Raw genomic sequence first — 20,728 nt, 5'->3', positions numbered from 1 at the left:
CCAACATCCTACTGAGCAATGAGCAGGATGAGAATAAAATGAGATTCCATGGTATGGGGAATCCTCTGTGTGGTCCGTGTAGCTATTCCTCCAGCAAACCTGCCCCATCCAGAGTAGAAATAAGCTAGGTACTTTTAGGAAGGGGATAGCTATCAATTAAAATGTTTTTGTTCAGAGCGCGCAAACAAATGTTTCCATCCTTTTTTTAGCGATAACCACAGCACTGACTCATTCAGCAGAATCTATTGATTCAATAATCTTATCTGCACACAGCTGATCTAAGTGTAATCTCAGATCTTGCCTGATGGACAGGGGAACGTCTCTGACTTTACGTTTAACCGGAATGGTGCCTGACTTTAAAACAATCTCATGTTCAAAATCTTTAACAGTTCCAATTTTGTCTGAAAACACAAGAACATTTCTTTAAAATGTCATCTATGTCTAAGTGAGTCTGCTCCACAGTCATAACTGGTACAGTAGTACCCGGTCTCAAAATGATCCCCAGACTCCCCTGGTCCATAAAACTCATGATATCTCGTACATTAACAGCTACATACATTTTTCTGGAAATGGACCTGCTAGAAAATTCTAAAACATCCACAAACTATCTTTTAGTGAGAATTTCTGATTTACCATACACTACTGCCCTAATGTCAGGAGTTTCCAGAAGAGTATCACACCACAATTTATTAAAAGTATCTTCGGCCAGCATAGTTACAGGTGAACATGAGTTCACCATAATTTGAAGGGCTACTGTTGCAATGTGAAATTTTTTATTTTGAAACATATTTTATTGCCATTTAGTTCATATACAATTCCGTTACCTTCATGATGTCAAGACAATTACATACCCAAAGGGTTTATGCTACTGTTCTCGTCCTCTCCTCTACTCGTTGCCAGTTCGTAAGCGTAGCAATGTGAACATTACCAAATGGAAAAAAAATGTTTGCAATATTTGCAGCGTTTGTTGAATAAAACCAGTAGTATTACAAGTAGGCTTGGCTTCTAAAGTTAAAATCCTGACATTATTAACACACTCTTCATTTTCGCAATTAACTTGTTGAGAAACGTTGGACTCACAACTCACTCTACCTGGATTGGAAATAGAACTCCTGCATACTTTCATGAAGTGACCTAACTTTCTGCATTCATTACACCTCTTCCCTATGGCAGGACAACTTGGGTTGTTACCAAAATGGTTAAATGACCCACATCTGTAACGGGCATTCGTTGTGTTGACCTTATTACTCCTAATATTTTTAGTGCATTTACTTCTGTGCAATTTGAATTGCTAGTCATGGTCGGTGCAGTGGATGCTTGTGATAGAGCTTTAAAAGAGGAAACAGAACGTTCTATGCCTTGAGCAATTTTAACTATTTGATCAAGAGAAGGATTAGTGCAGCATAAAAGATGTTCTTGTACTTTCTTTGAAAAACAACTACGATTAACTGGGTACGATCTGATCCCTTAAGTATTGATCAGTGGCATTTTCAAAACAAGTACTGGCTAAAATGCGTAAACTGGCTACATATTGTTCAATACTTTCATCAGGAGATTGTTGTATAGAATACATTTTAAAGCGCTCTAGCACAACATTGGGTATAGCAACAAATTGTTTTTCAAGTCTTTTTTCCAGCCTCTACAAAAACATTCCAGGCATCACCAGCAGCTTCTCCCCCAGCATCAGGAATTAGGGGAAGATTGTCAACAACTTTTTGTCCTTTAGTCCCTAAACAACCATACAGAATTGCTTGTTCCCTTGTTGGACTGTAGTCCACACCATCTATAGCTACCAAATAGTTTTTAAATACCTTGAACCAATGTTTCCACTCAAGTTTGGGATTGCCAGGACTGTCTAGAAATATGGGGGTTGTTGGTGTGAATTGCTTCTTCCAGACATAGTATGAAAGAATATGCAGGCAAAGAGCAAGACCTGACCCTTGGTCTGAGGCCTGCTCTCTTCCCAGCTCTGCTGTGCTCTACTGTGCCACAAGAACCTCTCAGCCCCACCCAGGTAGGGTTCGAGACTGCTCTGAGCCTTGTGCCCCCTCGCCAGGTTTTCACTCGTGCCTTAGCTTTAAATACCCACATTGTCCCTTTATTGTTCTGCCTCCTCGTTGTGCCATTAATATTGTTGTCATTGTAATATTCTGTATCATTGTGCCATTATTGTTGTTGCCCTGTTTGCCCACTCTGTGCCCATCAGTTATGTTTTGCTCGTACTGTTGCTTTCTTGTTTTTTCCCACCGTTCCCGCCTCCCAGCTGCACATCCCTCCCCCACTTAATGGCAGCCGCTGCAGGGGAGCGCGAGCAAGACCTCTGACCCTCGGTCTGCTCTCTCCCCAGCAGCTACGCTGTGCTCTGCTGCGCCACAAGAACCTCTCAGCCCCATCCAGGTAGGGTTCGAGACTGCTCTGAGCCTTGTGCCCCCTCGCCAGGTTTTCACTTGTGCCTTAGCTTTAAATACCCACATTGTCCCTTTATTGTTCTGCCTCCTCGTTGTGCCATTAATATTGTTGTTGTTGTAATATTGTGTATTATTGTGCCATTACTGTTGTTGCCCTTCTATGCCCACTCTCTGCCCATACATTGGGTTTTGCTCATACTGTTGCTTTCTTGTTTTTTCCCACCGTTCCCACCCCCACTCCCAGCTGCATATCTCTCCCCTACTTAATGGCGGCTGTTGTGCGGTTGCCCCGCTGGCGCGTCTAAGGCAAGCCCGTCTGTGACCCAACTGCAACCAGCGCAAGGAACCCTGTACCTCCGCAACGCCGACACTACGACCCAGCGGCGCTCCACGCACTCAACCCAGAATGCAAAAACAACTGCAGGCTAGTGTCACCGGCCGACACCCACAGACCTTTCAGCTGCCACCCCTGCCGGCACACCTACAGCACCGCCAGGAACACGGACACAGCACAACCCGCCCTCAAGATAACACCCGAACAGAAGACCCTGCAATGCATCCTCCTCAAAGTCCGATCCCTCCACAAACACGCCACTGAAATCTGGGACCTCCTTGACAGCACCACCCCGGACGTAGCATTCCTCACCGAAACCTGGACCAACATCCCCTCGGGACCGGACATCGCCATCACCATTTCCCAAGGATACAAGATCTCCAGGATCTCCCAGGAAGGGCCGCCTCTCACGCCCGGAAGGAGGAATCGCCATCGTCCACAAATCCACCCCCCGCCTGAGCACACTCCCCGATGAGCCCACAGACCTGATGGAACACCTTCACTTCAAGATACTGACCTGCCCTACCACCACCCTCCGAGGAACCCTCATCTACCAACTCCCTGGACCCTTCGCCAACTCAATCACGGATATCATCTCCCTGCATGCCATTACATCCTCCAACTACACCCTGCTGGGAGACCTCAACTTCCACCTCGACAACCAGCTGGACCCCAACACCACATCACTCCTGGACAACCTCCACAACATTGGACTCCGCCAGATCATGACCGAACCCATGCACTAAGCAGATCACACCCTCGACCCCCTCTTCACAACAGGAAACTTCATCACCTTCAGCCACACCACCGTACTTCCCTGGACAGACCACCGATGCATCCACTTCACCTTCACCTTCAGAACACCCACCATCCATAGACACCAGCACCTGCTCCCACGAAGGAACTGGGCCAAAATCACCGACCAGCTCACCTCCTCGCTCAGCAACTCCACCCCAATCATCACGGAAAACGACGACCCCAAAACCGCAGCCCGAACCCTGCACCGATGAACACCATAGCCCCCTTCAAGAAAAACAACAACCACCATCCCAAGAAAGCCAGATGGTTTAACACCGGACTTAGAGATTTCAGACGTACCTGCCGCCGCCTCAAAAAGGTCTGGAGGAACTCCAAATCCACTGAAGCCCATAACAACTTCAGAGCTGCTACCAACGCCCACCACTAACTCATCAGAAAAACGATGAAAAAAGCTATTGAAGATAGAATCTCTACACACGCACACAAGAGCAAAGAACCCTTCAACATTATCAAGGAGTTCGCCCAACCCACCAGCGAGTCTACTGACATCCCTCCCTCTCAAGACCTCTGCGACAGACTCAGCACCTTTTTTTACCACACAATAAAGAGCATCTACGACAACTTGGACGAAGACAGCCAACACGCTGAACCCTCACCAACCAACCCTGACATCAGGAAGCCAGCGACTGACAACTGGACAGCCCTCACCACCAAAAACACACTGAAGTCAATCCACTCCGGGGCCCCCACGGATCCCTGATCCTACCATATCTTACACAGTGCTGTCTACACCATCGCACCCATGCTCCGCCACACCATCAACCACTCCCTGGCGACCGCCGCGTTCCCCGACAACTGGAAACACGCCGAGGTCAACCCCCTCCTGAAGAAACCCTCGGTGGACCCAACAGACCTCAAGAACTACAGACCCATCTCCCTACTCCTGTTCCCAGCGAAAGTCATCGAGAAGGCATTTAACAGCCAATTTGCCACCTTCATCGAAGAACACAACATCCTCGACTCCTCCCAATCTGGCTTCAGACAAACCCACAATACAGAAACCACCCTCCTCGCCGCAACAGACGACATCCGCACCATACTAGACAGAGGAGAAACAGTAGCCCTTATCCTTCTTGACCTCTCGGGGGCGTTCAACACGGTCTCTCACCCCACCCTAATACGTAGACTTCACAACGCTTGAAGCCCTCGACTGGATACACTCCTTCCTATCCGGCAGAACGCAGCGGGTCATACGCCGACGAGCAGCGGGTCATACGCCAACGACACCCAATTCATCCTCTCCCTATCCGACTAATCCAACACCACCAGACACAACATCCGTGAAGGCATGGAAGCCGTCACCAAATGGATGAAAAACAGCTGCCTACAACTAAACACCAACAAAACAGAAGAACTCATGATGGGCCCAAACCCCGACGCCTGGAACAACACCTGGTGGCCCCCCGCCCTCGGAAGCCTGCCCACGGACCACGCTCGCAACCTGGGAATCATCCTGGACTCCGAGCTCAAAAAGGACCGCCAGATCAACTCCGTCTCGTCCTCCTGCTTCCACACCCTCAGCCTCCTACGCAAGACCTTCAGATGGGTCCCCTCAAACACAGAAAGACCATCACTCTCACCCTCGTCACCAGCAGACTCAACTACGGCAACGCACTCTACACTGGAATAAACAAAAACCTCACCCGCAAGCCACAGAACATCCAGAACGCCGCCGCAAGACTGGTCCTCAACCTGCCGAGACAGTGCCACATCTCCCAGCACCTGCGCACACTCCACTGGCTCCCCATCAAGGCTAGGGTCACCTTCAAGATGCTCACCCATGCACACAAGGCCCTCCACAACACCGGACCAGCATACCTGAACAGCCGACTCAAATTCCACGTACCCCAAAGAGCCCTATGATCAGCCCAGCTCTCCTACGCCACTGTCCCCCGCACCAGAAAGACCAGATCGGGAGGCCGCTCCTTCTCCTTCCTAAGGCCAGAGCCTGGAACGCCCTTTCGCTCAACCTCAGACAGACATCACTCCCTTTCTTCACAAGAAACCTCAAAACCTGGCTCTTCGACAGACCCCCCTCCTTGAGGGTCTGGAACCTGCACCCACCTTCCCCCTAGTGCCTAAAAACCCCTAAGGCGAGTAGTCGCACTTAACAAATACTTGATTGATTGACACTTGTGAAGGAAGGAAAAAAAATTATGGCATAGAATAGTCAAGGTATATTGATATACTTCACCACAAGTAGGATCCAATTGTTGAAAAGTTGAAGGAGACAGCAGTTTCTGACGCGTGTGGCAATTTGAGGAGGAAGGCTGTGAGAAAATCAAGTGAATCCCTGGTCTGTGCTGCACAGAAATGGAAGCTGTAGAAAAATAGTTCTGTGCACAGACAAGAAGCCGAACGATGTTTATCCAATGAGGCAATGGTTATCCAGCTGTTTTGTTTTGCCTCCAAAATAAGTGTTGATAGACAGTTGCTGCTGTATTAAAAGTGAAGTTGATGCTGACTTGTTAACATCAGATTGCAGAACCAATCTGTGGCGTTTAAAATGAAGTTGACGCTGACTTGTTGAAATCAGAAGTGCAGAAAAAAATCTGTGGTGCTGGCACATAGGCTCTGCCAACACAGGAAACCTGTGCAGCGACAGCGTGTAGAAAGAGAAGGGCTTCGGCATAGCTTGAAGAGAAGGGTCCAAATAAAATTCCCCAGATCGTCGCCAAAGAGATGTTGGAGTGAAGGAAAGATCCAAGGACGCAGGTAGTTATAGTTAAAGTGCTTATTTATTCAAGCTGAAGTCGTAACATGGAGCCTATCCCTAAGCGACCGCCACGCCTCACAAATCTGTTGCTGAATGGTGTTACAAACGCCCATTTCAGCAAGAAGACCTGCAGAACGTAGAGTGGTGCTCCAAAGATGCACAAATACAAAAGGAAACAGCAAGAGACTATGCACGCAATAACTATCGCGTGCCATCACGTGCTGCACCAAAGTTTAACAAAGTAAGCATACAACAGTATCCCATAGGCCTGCAGTTTTTGAATCTTTAGAGAAATTGGATATGGATGGGTCAAACATAGGCTGGCAGCTACTGATGTAACTTTAGACATTTATTTGTAGGCGATAGGCCTTTGGAGACGTTTGCTTGTGGATATATATCCCATTCAACAACTCTCTTACTTGTCTTTGGAGTTATTTGGTTTTGGATAGGTAAGTCATAGGATGAATTCATGATATTTGGACTGCATCCTTTGTCTTGTATAGTTTTGTAGTTAGGATTGACCACAGACCTGTTTTAGGATTAAGTAATCCTGATTTTTGCATTGTTGCTTGTATGGAAGTATGTGTATATGGTAGTTCGTAGGAGGATCTGTAATCTGTAATATATGAGTGAGTGTATATTGAGCTTTTCATCATGAGCCTTTTTGGGGATATCTGCTGTATTTTGCTGCTCTAGTGAGGCAGTTATTTTGTTTGTGACATTTTAATTTTTGCATGTGTGCGTGTTGAGGTTGGAAATCTTTTTTAGCATTTTAGTTGTGGAGTAATGTATGTGTTCCTCATTTTCTGCTGCCCTTATGTTGTTTTTTATACAAAATAAGTAAATACTTTGGGATGATTTTACCCTGGGCCTCGATGGCGCTCACCAATTACGGTTACGGTTATTATTGGATTTCTAGGTATTTTTTGCTGTTGGGTGCTTGGGTTGGGGGCAATCATCGAATACCTCCACAATCAGATTATCCGATCCTATAACTTTGTTCAAGAACTCAGCACACCAATACATAGATTTCAAAAAATCAATATTTTCAGAATATACGACATGAACATTAGCATCATCTGTGTTTTTTTAATGTATTTTTCCTTGTTCAGGCTCCAGCCAACACGTGTTTCATCCTCAGGGCTGGAAAGCATATACAAATAGTACAGAGTAAGCCCAGGTTACAGCGGGCAGTAATGACATAAGGTTCTACTTTGTTGTTATTAAACTTGTCTTTTCCCTCACGTTCGTTGGTCCTCTGCAATTTTTGATTGGCAAGGACTTGATATGCTACATGCATGGGTGAAATACAAGGATTACCTGTATTGTAGCATTACTGCCCGCTGTAACCTGGGCTTACACTGTACTATTTGTATATGTTTTCCAGCCCTGAGGAAGTCGTTGGTTTTCTTGTCCCGAATGACGAAACACGTGTTGGCTGGAGCCTGAACAAGAAAAAGACATTAAAAAAACACATATGATGCTAATGTTCATGTCGTATATTCTGAAATTATTAATTTGTTGAAATCTATGTATTGGTGTGCTGGGTTCTTGAACATTGTGTTTTATACAAGTATGGTGATACAAAAGGGGATGATGGACGGAGCGTTTGAGCAAATCAAACACTCACCCCCAGTCAACTGATCTGGGTTTAATCCATCACCATTCTTTAGCTCACTCCGCCACCCCAGTTCAGATATGGCCGTTTGCAAATCAGACGTGAGGCACGTGCTCTCCACACCACTGGAGTCAAGCTATCCTGGCTGATGACGGCTGATAGCCAGAAACTGGTCCTAGGATGCTTGATTCCGGTCCAGGGAAGACATGGCTTGGCAGTTCGGGCTGGACTGTTCCCATGAGGCACAGGGTCAAGGCTGATTTGCATATGGCCATGTCTGAACTGGGGTGGTGTGGAGTGCAAAAAACGATGGATTTAGGCCCAGATCTCTGTACTGGGGTGAATGTATGACATTGTTCTGCATTCTGTCCATCAACTGTTGTTTTTGCATTTGTCACCCGAGTGGGACGGGTATGCTCAGACGGGAGTCCCGTGCTCTCCACGCCACTGGAGTCAGTCAAGCTATCCTGGCTGATGACGGCTGATAGCCAGAAACCGGTCCTAGGATGCTTGATTCCGGTCCAGGGAAGACATGGCTTGGCAGTTCAGGCTGGATTGTTACCATGAGGCACAGGGTCAAGGCTGATTTGCATATGGCCATGTCTGAACTGGGGTGGTGTGGAGTGCAAAAAAATGATGGATTTAGGCCCAGATCTCTGTACTGAGGTGAATGTATGACATTGTTCTGCATTCTGTCCATCAACTGTTGTTTTTGCATTTTATACAAGTATGTTGGGTTATTTTTGTTTTTCCGCAATGCCTTGTGTTTGGCTGGAGAGGAGGGAATGTGGCATCCAGCTGTGAATATGTCATGTCCTTTCATCCCAACGTGATACTACTCTGGTTTTTCCCCAGCTCTGTCCAAATGGAGCTGTGTGCCAGCGTTGGTTACATTGGTGGAATGGCCAATGTGGGAGGTTAATCCATGTCAAGTGTGATGAACTCCAAGTTGCGGTTATTGTGTTAAGGGATGGCAGAGTGATGGATGAGTAAGTGTGAGAGATAGATAGGCATTTTTATAGCGTGTGGTATGTCGAAAGCTCTGATTAGCTCTGCACGTCCCTTTATTGTGCAGGTAGTTTTTTCCTTTCATATTCTTAATCTGATTTCCTTTGCTGGCTGTTGCAGAAGGTCGTCGACTCTGAGATCTTAGAGATCTTATGGATTCGAGGGAGGCAACAGTTATCTGAATTACCTCACTCTTTCTCTACATCTGTCTAGATAATTTGTTACAGTCCTCATTTATATGATTACCATTATGAGAGGTCAGGTAAAGGGATTTGTAAAGTGCACAGCTTTATAAACATCCTATTAGGTAGAGCCTACCAGACAGTTTGCACATGACCTATTGTCAGCTTACTAAAAACGTACAGTGGGCTTAAAGCCCGTACATTGCTTACCATTGGTTGGCTTTAATGCCCCTCTAATTTGCTTCTTATTCAATAGCTTGACTTTTCCATCTGGTTTTTTGTCCTCCCCTACACCTGCGGTCTTCCATCATATGGTCTGTGTTGCTGTCTCCCTCGCGTGCTTCTCCTAACCCCCCCACGCACACACAATATCGTAGTCCTCAGATGCAACCCCTCCTTCTCCTACTTCAAAAGGGACCTGAAACTCCAGCTCTTAAACAAAAACTTTCATGACCAACGCAAACTTACCTAGACTACTTTATCCGAGCTGTCTCCTCTCTCCCCGGACATTCAAGGCTAGTGGGTGACCGAACTATGTCATTTTCACCTTTTTCTTTTTATTGCTCTCTCCCCCTCTGCTGCACTACATATTTATCTCCCTTGCTGTATTTTTGTTTCTTTGCTTTGCTTCCTTACTGCCGGTCAACTAGGTAATGTAATGTCCTTCTGCTGTTTACTGTGTGTATGTAAAGCGCTCTGATAACAACGGGTTAGGCTAGCGCTATATAAAACGTTTAAATAATAATAATAACAATAATAATTAATCTATCCCTCGTGTCTAAGCCCACCCTGGTGCTTTCCCACAAACCGCTCCCCCGTTAGCTCCACCTTTATTTCACGGATTTTTTAAAATGTATATTTTTAAAAAGTTTTTGGAGCACCATACAGCAAAGTGTTACCAGCCCTCCCCGCTTACAATTTTTTTTTTTTGGACTGATCTACACACTAGAAAAAAAATCGAGTCACGGAATGTAGAACTGGCCTCTGAAAAGATGTTTACCTCAATAAGATCACTTCTGGCGTTTGCTACCACTCTCATCCAAGTATCAGCAGGCTGAGCTGTCTAGGTGTTAATTGCCATGATAAATCTAGCAGCGGGGGGGAAAAAAAGTTTCTCAAAGTGGAAAACTTTACACTTCTCTCGCCTGCAGGGGGCAGTTCATTACACTAGCAAAGAAGAGTAAGGACTCCTTTAAAAGATTTAGAGATTACTCGCGGAGCATAGGCATGCCCAATCCTCTGGGGAATTAAGGTGCGGGAAAGGAAGGGGCGTGTGACCCGCTGCTGCAAACTATATAGCATGGGAGGAAATTGGAACGCTCATGCTGGGAAACGCTGTATTCAAATTACGTTTCTTCTTTCGCAGGAGGAGGTGGTAAATCAACTCATCAAAAAAGGAGGCTTGCTGTCTCTGTTCTAAGTCTGAGTGCGCTCCGACGTAAGTCAACTTGGAGGAACAGCCGCCAACCCCGACCATGACGGCCCCCAACGGCTACCGCAACCCCACCGAAGTAAACATGAGCCAGATGGTGCTGCCCTGTCACGCGAACCATCGGGGGGAGCTCGGCGTCGGCCAACTGCTGAAGTGGATCGACACAGCGGCCTGTCTATCAGGTGGGTGTGTGAGGGGCGCGAACGGGGCAGTGAAGCTAAACTCAACAGGGATTGGGAGCTGCAAGTAAAACAACAACTGCTGATAAGGTGTCTCACGCAGCGGCCATCTTGGAACGGTCATTTTGAACTTATTATTATCCTGTTGGGTTGTCTAAAATAGGATTAGTTTGTAACTTTTTTTTAAAGTGATGGGAAAATAGAGTTTACACTTATTATAGTCATTTTAAAGCTACTTGAAAATCAAAACATGTGTAACGCGTGCGTGTGAAAAAAAATATATTGTGTGTGTATATATATATATATATATATATATATATATATATATATTTATCTCGGTTTGGGCAGACGTTTTTTTTCTTAGTTCAATATTATGTAATTAATATCAAATCCAAGATGCCTAATTCGATCCCGAAATATTGAGTTAGTCGGGAGAACTGGTTTGAAGTTTTTCCCAGTCCATGATTTAAGGTCTTGAGAGCTTTGCGAGTGTAATCTATCAAATCTAGCGTCATTTCCTGTGCATGTTCTGAACATGCAGTTAGTGGTCCTGGCTAATATTAAAGAGCTTATTAAAATACTTGCAAAAGATAGGGTGACCACATTTTTGTAAAACGAAAACGGGGATAGTCCACTAATATTGTAGTAGTCATTTTGCATAGACCGAGGAGCACAGAAGGGCTTAATTAACAGTTCTGTCCAACACAGGAAAGACAATATTGCATTTATGCATACATGCCAACATTTTAGAGGAGGAAAGTGGGAGAGTTTAAAACCTAATAGGGAAAATGTATTTTCCCTATCGAGTTCTTTTGAGGGAGATGCAATTTAAGGCGGGAGACTGCCAAAACAAAACCATTTTGTCTTAAAAAAAATCAGGATCATTAGCTTTCCGCATCAATCTGGTCTATTGGCATGTATGCTTAGGGAAATTAAATCCAACTTTTACACACTGTATTAACCATGTTAATTACATTGATTTCTGAAAATTAATTTTGCACCAAGATATATGCAAAAATACCTCCCTCTTTAGGACGTGCTGACACTTGCTGAGAAATCGCATGAGAAATCGGATGTCTTCAAAAAATACAGACTGACCGGTCACCCTAACTATAGTGACTTCACTTACAGCCATAGGTGGATATATTGACACATCACACATACCTCTGAGACAGACTATTTGTTAGACAAACAAAAATCAGCGTTTTAGAGGTTGCGCCATTTTGTTGAGCTTTACCTAGCTCAAAAGAAGTTATTACTAAACACTATTTAAATTCAATTACAGTTACCGAGATTTGCCTCCTGAGTAGCTAATTCAGTCTGGTTGCATACTGGAACTTGTAGTTTTGCTTCAGTAAAGGTTCAAACCAAACGCAAATTATGAAACTAGAACTTGAAAAGAGCACATATGTGCCTACCAGATAGAACGTGAAGAGATGCGCAAGTGTAAGAAAGTGGCTCTATATATACTGGACCAAAGTAAGGTACAGTGTGCACAGAGTCCACAATCCCCAGAGGTTTGGCAGGGGCTAAAGTTAGATATAACTTTACTCTCGAAAGGGGTAGCTTGTTCGAGCAGTAAGGCAGTATCAGAGGACAGTGTAAGGCATTTGTTGTACACATTCAGTCAGCAAATGGTCTCACACACTCAAGAAATGAACTCTAGGCCAATTGTTTTGTATCAAAAGATATAGTTGTTTTATTTTAGAACCAACAAGGTATCAAAATATACTTTCTCAGAATGAATTACTTTAGTTAAATACTTTTCAAAATAGGCAATAGACTTTTTGATTACAATAGTTACAGTTTGTTGCAATAGGCAACACAATTTCACACACAATGCAACATTGAACTCAATGGCAATTTCTAGCTAAATGCAAATAGTTACTTTGTAGATTACTTTTCTAACCACAGGACTGGATTCTAGAAACAGTCCTGAGGCAATTCCTGTAAACAGTTAAGTAAAAGCGTTTGGTTACAGTAGTGATTTTTAAGGAATATTATTGTATTTTAAAAGTTGACACTTAGAAACTTTTCCACATAGAATCACCAATGTTATCATATGGGAGGAAATTCACTTAGCAGGTAAGTAGTGTTAGGATTACTTTTTCTTACTCCCTGTTGGATCCTGGATCCAGCACTGGTGCATCTCCTAAAAACAGTTGAAAGAATGCTTTTAAGTAAAACAAATGATTTTTAAGGAATATTTGTAGTTTCTGAAAATCGACACTTCGAAACTTTTCTGGTGAAAACCAGACAATGGATTCCTATGGAAGGATATTCAAGTTACTGGTAAGTACGGTTAAAATTACTTTTCAGGGTCTGTGCTGGGCTAAAAGATGCAGTACTGTGTTCTCTCCTGATAACAAGTGAGTAAATCTGAATTCGTTGTTAAGCTGATTTTAGATGAATATTTTAAAGTTTCAAAACTCCACACTTCGAAGAATTTTCAAGTGAAACCAGTCAATGTTATCCTAAGGAAGGAAAGTGAGTTATCTGCTTGTAGGTAAATACTCGACTGGCCGAGTTAAGGTACTGGGCATAGACTCAGGGGTCTCCCAGGGTCAGGTAGGTACAGTTGGTACACCCCCAGCAGCACAGGGGCACCCGGGTGCAGAGATACTTAGGCCCAGTGTTATCCAATGAGAGGCAGGGGGCCTTCGGTTGGTGACTACTGGCAAGCAGGCCACATGGTTGTGGGAGCTGGGCTACTGGTCACTTGCTCAGGGCCAATGGGGAAGTAGATTAGGACAAAGGTTGCACTGCCAGGGGCACTCTGGCAGCTGGGTGCAGGGTGCTTTTGAGCCGCCGGGCACTCAAGGTTATTCAATGGAGATCTTGGAAAGTGAACAAAGACTGCAGGCTCGGGGATGGAGGATCTTTAGGAGCAACCAACACTTCGATGGGTAAGTTGGGATCTTGGAGGATAGGTAGGCACTCCGGAGTTGGGCACAGGGGGCCGGAGGGCGCAGGGTGCAGAGGTGTCTTTTGACGTCGGGAAATCTTACCCTCTGCTGGTCGCGGTCTGGGGGGGTCCCTTGTTCTGAGGGTGCAGGCGTCGTCTGAGTTGTCGAAGGAGGGTCCTTGGGCACTGGATTCCAGGTCAGAATCGCTGGGGGGGACGCCCTCAGGGTGTTTGTTCACTCAGGCACAGGCCGGGCTCGGCGGGTGCAGAGTGGGCTGGATTCGCGGTTCCTGGCTGGTACCAGGAGTATTGCTGTTTGAGCAGAACCACTGCTCATTAGAGTCCCAGTCTCTAAAAGGGTCAAGGCAGGCAGGTCCTCTGGGGTTCTCGAGGTTGCTGTCCACAGGAAACACCGGGATTTAGCAGGAGCAGGTTCAAGGATCAACAGGCCTGTGGGGCTGGGGCCAAGTCAGTTGGTGTTGTCCTCTTGTTAGCAGCTGCACGACAAGTCTTCTTCTTGGTCTTCTTTCTTGTTTCGAAATCGGAAGGAAGGTTCAGGGTGCCCCATAATACTAAATTTAAGGGTGTTACAGGTAGGGGAAGTGCAGGGACCAATAGGTTCCTGTCCTGGGGTTAGTACAACCCCTATCCTGCTCCTCTCCAGTGGGAGGGGGGCAGGAGCCTATCTCTGATTGGGCAGGGCTCCCCCTCCTCAAGATGGCCGGAGCCCGGAGTTGTGCTTCACCTCGCCTCTCCCACCTGAGGGGTGGAGTTGGCACAGGCAGACACACCCCCTTTCCTCACGTAGGGTTTCCCGCCAGTCTTCCCGCCAGAGTGGGGGTCAGAACCGGTGGGGGCCAGTTGCTGAGTACAGCAAGTGGCCTGGAGAAGCTCACAAAGGCGGGGTATGCCTTTGAAGCTTCCCCCTGCCCATCCTGGGGGAGGAGACCTAGCACCTCACCCAGGATGTGCATTGTTGCAGGCCCAAGAGAGCGGGGGGCTCTCCACCCAGGGGCCCAGCAACATGTCTGCTGTGTGGCAGCTTAGGCAGCCTCTCCGACAAGACATGGATTGTAGGTTAGGTTTCAGGGGCATCGCTATGATGCCCTCTGTAGTGCATTTTATATTAAATCCCACACTGGCATCAGTGTGGGTTTAATGTGCTGAGAAGTTTGATATCAAGCTTGTCAGTCTTCAGTGTAGTCATTATGGTGATGTGGAGTTCGTAAAGACGACCTCCCGGCACCATATACTCTTAATGGCATCACTGCACATACAGTGCGCAGGAATGGCCCTGGGTACTGTAGGGGCTCAGGGATCATGCACCTGTGCCCACAGCACTGGCATAGTGCACCCAGCTAGAGGGGTGACAGAGGTATGCCAGGGCAGTGGGTTTGTAGGCATGGCACACAGGGATGTATGCCATGTCGACTCTGTTTAGTTCTGCACCAAGTCACTCAGCCTGCAAAGACAGGGTGTGTGTGTCAAGGTACATGACCCCTAAGGGTGGCACAAGAAGTGCTGCAGCCCTTTGGTGTCTTCTCTGGTCACAATGCCCTGGGTACCTAGGGTAACATTTACCAGGGGCTGGCATGTGGCCAGAGATGCCAATTTGGTTTTAGTTTCAACACCGTTTTAGGGAAGGAACACATGCCCTGGGCACCTGATTGGCAGGAGCCCAGGGCACACTCAGTCAAAGAACATCAGGAATTCAGCAAAAAGTGGGGGCATACCATGCAAGAAAGATGGCACTTTCTCACAACAAATATCAATAAAACTATTTGCCTTTGCTACAGAAAGTAACCAAAAATACAATATACTGTGCCTCTTTGTGAAACTTAACATGGAATTAAAGTTGTGGCACCCTGTTCTACAAATTAAACGAAAATAGTGTAAACATTTTTTTTCATTAAATAACCACTCTCCTGTGGTTATTTATTAGAAGAGGTCCAGAGGGAATGGGAGCCTGCACCCTATTTTAAATCTAATTTGTGCGCTCACCCGACCACTCCCCCCACATTGAGACATTTATTCATTTTAATTAAAACTGTCAGGATGCCGGCACAATCCATGAAAAACTTGGACTGTCTGAGGAAATCTGGGACGTCTGGTCACCCTAGCAAAGACTATTGGGCTTCTTGTACCTCTTAACCCATATTTTAGGTTAATCAGGAGAGGAATTTTATGATTTAAAAAAATCATAGCATTTAAGACTCTTTGAAAGGGAAAATGTGAGAGCTCTGAATCTTATAAACATTTATCTCAACATATAACACTAAGCACTAATCCGAGGTTCCAGTGCATGAATACTATGCCTGGCTGCTATTTTTACTTTGTGACTGCCTTGCTGCTAATTTTATCGTACTTGCTGCTATTCAGGGAAACCTGGGGAAATTAGTTCTTTAAATTTCGTCGTGTTTTTAGAATCACTTGCACTTTATTTGCTTTTTAAACTGTAGTTTGTACCTTACTCTCCTGGGTGCTACCTTCACTGCCTGTGCCCCGATCCACCGCGGGTTCTCTCGTTTGAGTGGAGGGCACGTCGGCAGAGAGCTGGTCCCATTCTCATTGGCCGGTGCTGGTCAGGTGGGGCGCTAGACTCGTGACCGGATACATTTAACCAGGATGATTAGAATCCTCCGGTTGATCCGAGGTTCCAGTGCATGAATACTATGCCTGGCTGCTAGTTTTACTTTGTGACTGCCTTGCTGCTAATTTTATCGTACTTGCTGCTATTCTGGGAAACCTGGGGAAATTAGTTCTTTAAATTTCGTCGTGTTTTTAGAATCACTTGCACTTTATTTGCTTTTTAAACTGTAGTTTGTACCTTACTCTCCTGGGTGCTACCTTCACTGCCTGTACCCCGTTCCACCGTGGGTTCTCCCGTTTGAGTGGAGGGCACGTCGGCAGAGAGCTGGTCCCATTCTCATTGGCCGGTGCTGGTCAGGTGGGGCGCTAGACTCGTGACCGGATACATTTAACCGGGATCATTAGAATCCTCCGGTTGATCCGAGGTTCCAGTGCATGAATACTATGCCTGGCTGCTAGTTTTACTTTGTGACTGCCTTGCTGCTAATTTTATCGTACTTGCTGCTATTCTGGGAAACCTGGGGAAATTAGTTCTTTAAATTTCGTCGTGTTTTTAGAATCACTTGCACTTTATTTGCTTTTTAAACTGTAGTTTGTACCTTACTCTCCTGGGTGCTACCTTCACTGCCTGTACCCCGTTCCACCGTGTGTTCTCCCGTTTGAGTGGAGGGCACGTCGGCAGAGAGCTGGTCCCATTCTCATTGGCCGGTGCTGGTCAGGTGGGGCGCTAGACTCGTGACCGGATACATTTAACCGGGATGAATATCTCCGTGTACAGCGGACGTGCACAGCGGTCGTGCGCCAAACTTAAGCCAAAGTTAAGCCCGTCTGCGCCCGTCCGCGCTGAGGACGGGCTGCAGGACGGGCTGCGCAGAGAAGATATTGCTACATTGGCGACTAGCCTATGCTTATAATGATATTGTAGCACTAAAGCCCACCTTTCTACCCTGCCACTATAGTTTTACCCCGGAGGCTTTTCTTTGTTCACCTCTATGCTGCTGTTATACTGCTCATATAGAGCCCTCTCTTCCTGATCCACCTAATAGGCAGACCTCGGGTAAAATCTTTCCTACGCCTACCCCCTATACGGAAGGGGGCTCTCATCAATGCTAGATCATTAATTAAAAACAATATCGCGTTCCACGATTTTGTTACAGCCGGAACCCTTCGTGGGTTTTTGTTACTGAAACATGGGCGTCTGAAGCCTCTGGCCCTGACCTTCTGAACGCTATTCCTGAGGGCTATGCGTTAGCCAGATTGGATAGTGTGGGTCACAGGGGCGGAGGTTTGGCAATCTTATATAAAGTTTCATCCATTTGCCGCATTAAAACTCTCTCTGCTCTTTCAGGCTGTTCACGTTTTCATATCCTCCTCTCCCTCAGTATCCTTTACTGGTCTTCTCATTTATAGACCCCCTGGTCCTAGATCCAGTTTTAGTCATAATTTACTCAAAATCCTAGAACCCTACTTTGGCAAACCCCACCTAACGGTTATGGGGGACCTAAATTTCCATCTAGATGACCTTGCTCTAATGATACTCTTTCCTTGGTGGACCCCCTGGCTGCATGTGGCCTGCGCCAGCTGGTAATTAGTACCACCCATCTGGCTGGTCATATTCTGGACGGGGTGTTTTCCAACGACCCTAGACTCTCTACGGGTCCTCCTATTCCCCTGGTCTGGTCAGACCATTTTTCAGTCCCCCTGCAACTTAAATCCTCCCTCTCTTCCCCACCGCCCCTCGGCCCCACCAACAAAGAACTTAGGCGGAATTATAGGGGTATCACAAATGACTCTCTTGCCCCCCTCATGGCACAAGTCACTATCTCTTCTGTGAAGGACGCTAGTGATGCCGCACTGGAACTCTCCAACTCTATCTCTAGAGCAGTAGATCTCTTAGCCCCTGCCTCTTTTCGCTATTCAGCTAGGCGGAAACCTTCAGCCCCCTGGTTTATAGAGCCTCTTAGGCTCTTAAGGCAGAGTTGCAGGAAACAGGAGAGACTATGGCGAAAAACTTGGGATCCCACAGACAGAGAAAAACATAAGTCTTTGCTTGGAGACTATAAATCTAGGGTCATTAAAGAAAAGCAGGCCTATTTCTCTAAGCTAACTACGTCCCTCATCTCCTCTAGGGAACTATTTAAGATCGTTGATTCTTTGTGTTCTCTACAAACTCCTGATCCCATCATAGGTTCCCAAGAGCTGTGTGACAAGATCTCACAGTTTTTCCACACTAAAATTGCCGCTATATATTCCACTCTAGAAGTTCAGAGAGATCTAATGAGCTCTCATCCTGTTTCGGCTCAGCCTGCTTTAGAGTGCTGGGCAAAGGATCCCTCCAAGAGTCTGACTAACTTCACTCTCCTCACTCTCGATCATCTTGATTTGCTTTTGAATAGAACTAAATCAGGATCTCCACTGGACCCTTGCCCTTTGAGGGTCCTGAAAGAGTGTAGGGAAACGCTGCTGCCCCCTCTTCTTGAGGTGATGAATCGTGCCATGACTGAGGGCCTGTTTCCAGCAGCATGGAAAAAGGCTATAGTCAAGCCTCTACTTAAAAAGCCGACTCTGGATCCGGAAACCCTCAAAAAGTTTCGACCAATATCTCTGCTGCCTGCCCCAGCTAAAATGCTTGAATTCCATCTTAATCAGCATTTGACTACCTTTCTTGATGCGTCTGGGTTCCTGGATCAATCTCAGCATGGGTTCCGGAAATTTCACAGCACCGAGTCGGCCCTTACGGTAGTGGTAGACAACATCCGATCAAAGGTCGACCGAGGCCAGACGACTTTTCTGGTCCTGCTCGATCTGACTGCAGCCTTTGATACCCTATCTCCCTCGACTTTAACAGCTCGTCTGAGGGAGATAGGGGTGGAGGGCCTAGCATTGAGCCTTCTGACCTCCTTCCTTAACCAGAGAGAGCAGAGGGTCAAGCTAGGAGGGTACCTCTCCCCTGCTACACCTGTGCAATGTGGGGTCCCACAGGGGTCGGCCTTGAGTCCGACCCTTTTTAACATCTATGTGGCCCCACTTGCCAGGCTAGTAAGATCGCAGGGATGGAGGTGGTGTCATACGCCGATGACACCCAGATCATGGTGTCCTTCTCCCACTCGGTGAGTACCTCCGCGTTCAGTTTCAGGAACTGCATGCAAGCAGTCTCTGAGTGGATGATCTTAAACTCACTGAAGCTGAACGGAGAGAAAACCGAGGTCTTGATCTTTGGTAAGGATCAAGACACATGGTCAAGCGACTGGTGGCCCCCTTCCCTTGGAGCCTGTCCTCTGCCTTCGAAATCCGCCCGAAATCTGGGCGTGATTATCGATACCTCGCTTGCCATGACACAGCAGGTCAATAGAACTGTGTCCACCTGCTGGGGAGTCATTAAGATTCTTAGAAAAATCTCACATTACCTCTCCCCCCAAGCCCGCAAACAGACTGTGGTTACTTTAGTTGCATCACGGTTGGATTACTGCAACGCGCTTTATGCAGACATCAATAAAGGCCTTATCCGACGTCTTCAAACCATCCAGAACGCGGCTGCTAGATTTGTCCTGGATGTTCCTAACATCTCCTCAGCCACTCTCGCCAGGAAGAGTCTGCATTGGCTCCCGATCCAGGCCAGGATCTCTTAAAATCCTGTGTCTGGTTTTCAGCGCTCTGTCTGGCAGCTGTGCTGAAGCTATAAGTTCCCTTCTGGTTCCTTACACCCCCAGTAGAAACTTACGCTCCGCCAGCAAGAACCTTCTATCCGTCCCTCGGACAAACAGAGTCAGCTGGGGTGGAAGGGCCTTTTCCTCTGTGGCCCCTAAACTGTGGAATGTCCTCCCCTCCGAGCTAAAAACACAATCTTCCATGGCGCTTTTTAAGAAATCATTAAAAACGTGGCTCTTCATCGAGGCCTACCCATAGACATGCTCTCGGACCTAGGATTTTGTTTTTTGATTATGTTTTTGGTTAGGCGCCTTGACGCCCGATGGGCTAAGTTTCGCTATATAAGTTTATTTCATTCATTCATTCATTCAAGCAAGAAAGCCTCTCACTAAAGCACAGACTATTGCGGTCTAGGTCTAAATAGCGCTATTTCCCACCTGGAAATACTGATTTTCAAATCTAGCCTAGATAAATATTTAGCTGTTAATCTGACTTAATGTAAAAAAAGTGTGTGTGTGTCAAACTGTTCAGTTTGATTCCACCCATCACAGCCTAAAGCATGTGGAAATAGGTCAGCACATTTAAGTCTTTATCTGATCATATGTGCACCTCTGTAAAAAAGACCACTGGGTTTTTCTCATTCTAATTTTTATCCTCTCATTTTATTTTGCTATCCTTGTATGTTAAAAATTATGTCTTCAGGATACAGTAATTCAACCCAATAGCACCTTTTCTTTGCATTAATAAGAATGTATCTTTTCATTGGATTTGATTTTTTTTTTAGTTTTATATGGCACGAATTCCAACCGAAGGGATCCGATCGCTTTACTTGAGCACCAGTTGTGTTACAGACAGACACATTCATTTTATTAGGTACCGGGAGATTAAGT

At 46.1% G+C, this 20,728-nt stretch overlaps 1 protein-coding gene across 3 annotated transcripts in view; it reads left to right on the top strand.

Moving 5' to 3' along the window:
* The first annotated feature begins 10,217 nt into the window (after window positions 1-10,217).
* Window positions 10,218-20,728, top strand: part of ACOT11 (acyl-CoA thioesterase 11) — a 437,309-nt gene continuing 426,798 nt past the window's right edge. Inside the window, exons 1-2 of one of the 3 annotated variants that reach the window (XM_078670317.1) lie at window positions 10,218-10,337; window positions 10,452-10,699. In XM_078670317.1, the coding sequence (XP_078526443.1) occupies window positions 10,561-10,699 (139 nt within the window). In that variant the 5' untranslated portion in view covers window positions 10,218-10,337; window positions 10,452-10,560. The other 2 variants (XM_078670310.1, XM_078670324.1) reach the window with 2 other exon arrangements.

This window comes from Lissotriton helveticus, chromosome 1_2, assembly GCF_964261635.1.
Source record: "Lissotriton helveticus chromosome 1_2, aLisHel1.1, whole genome shotgun sequence".
Taxonomy (NCBI): Eukaryota; Metazoa; Chordata; class Amphibia; order Caudata; family Salamandridae; genus Lissotriton; species Lissotriton helveticus.
The sequence above is the reverse complement of the archived record's forward strand: the minus strand, read 5'-3'. Positions and strand labels throughout refer to the sequence as shown.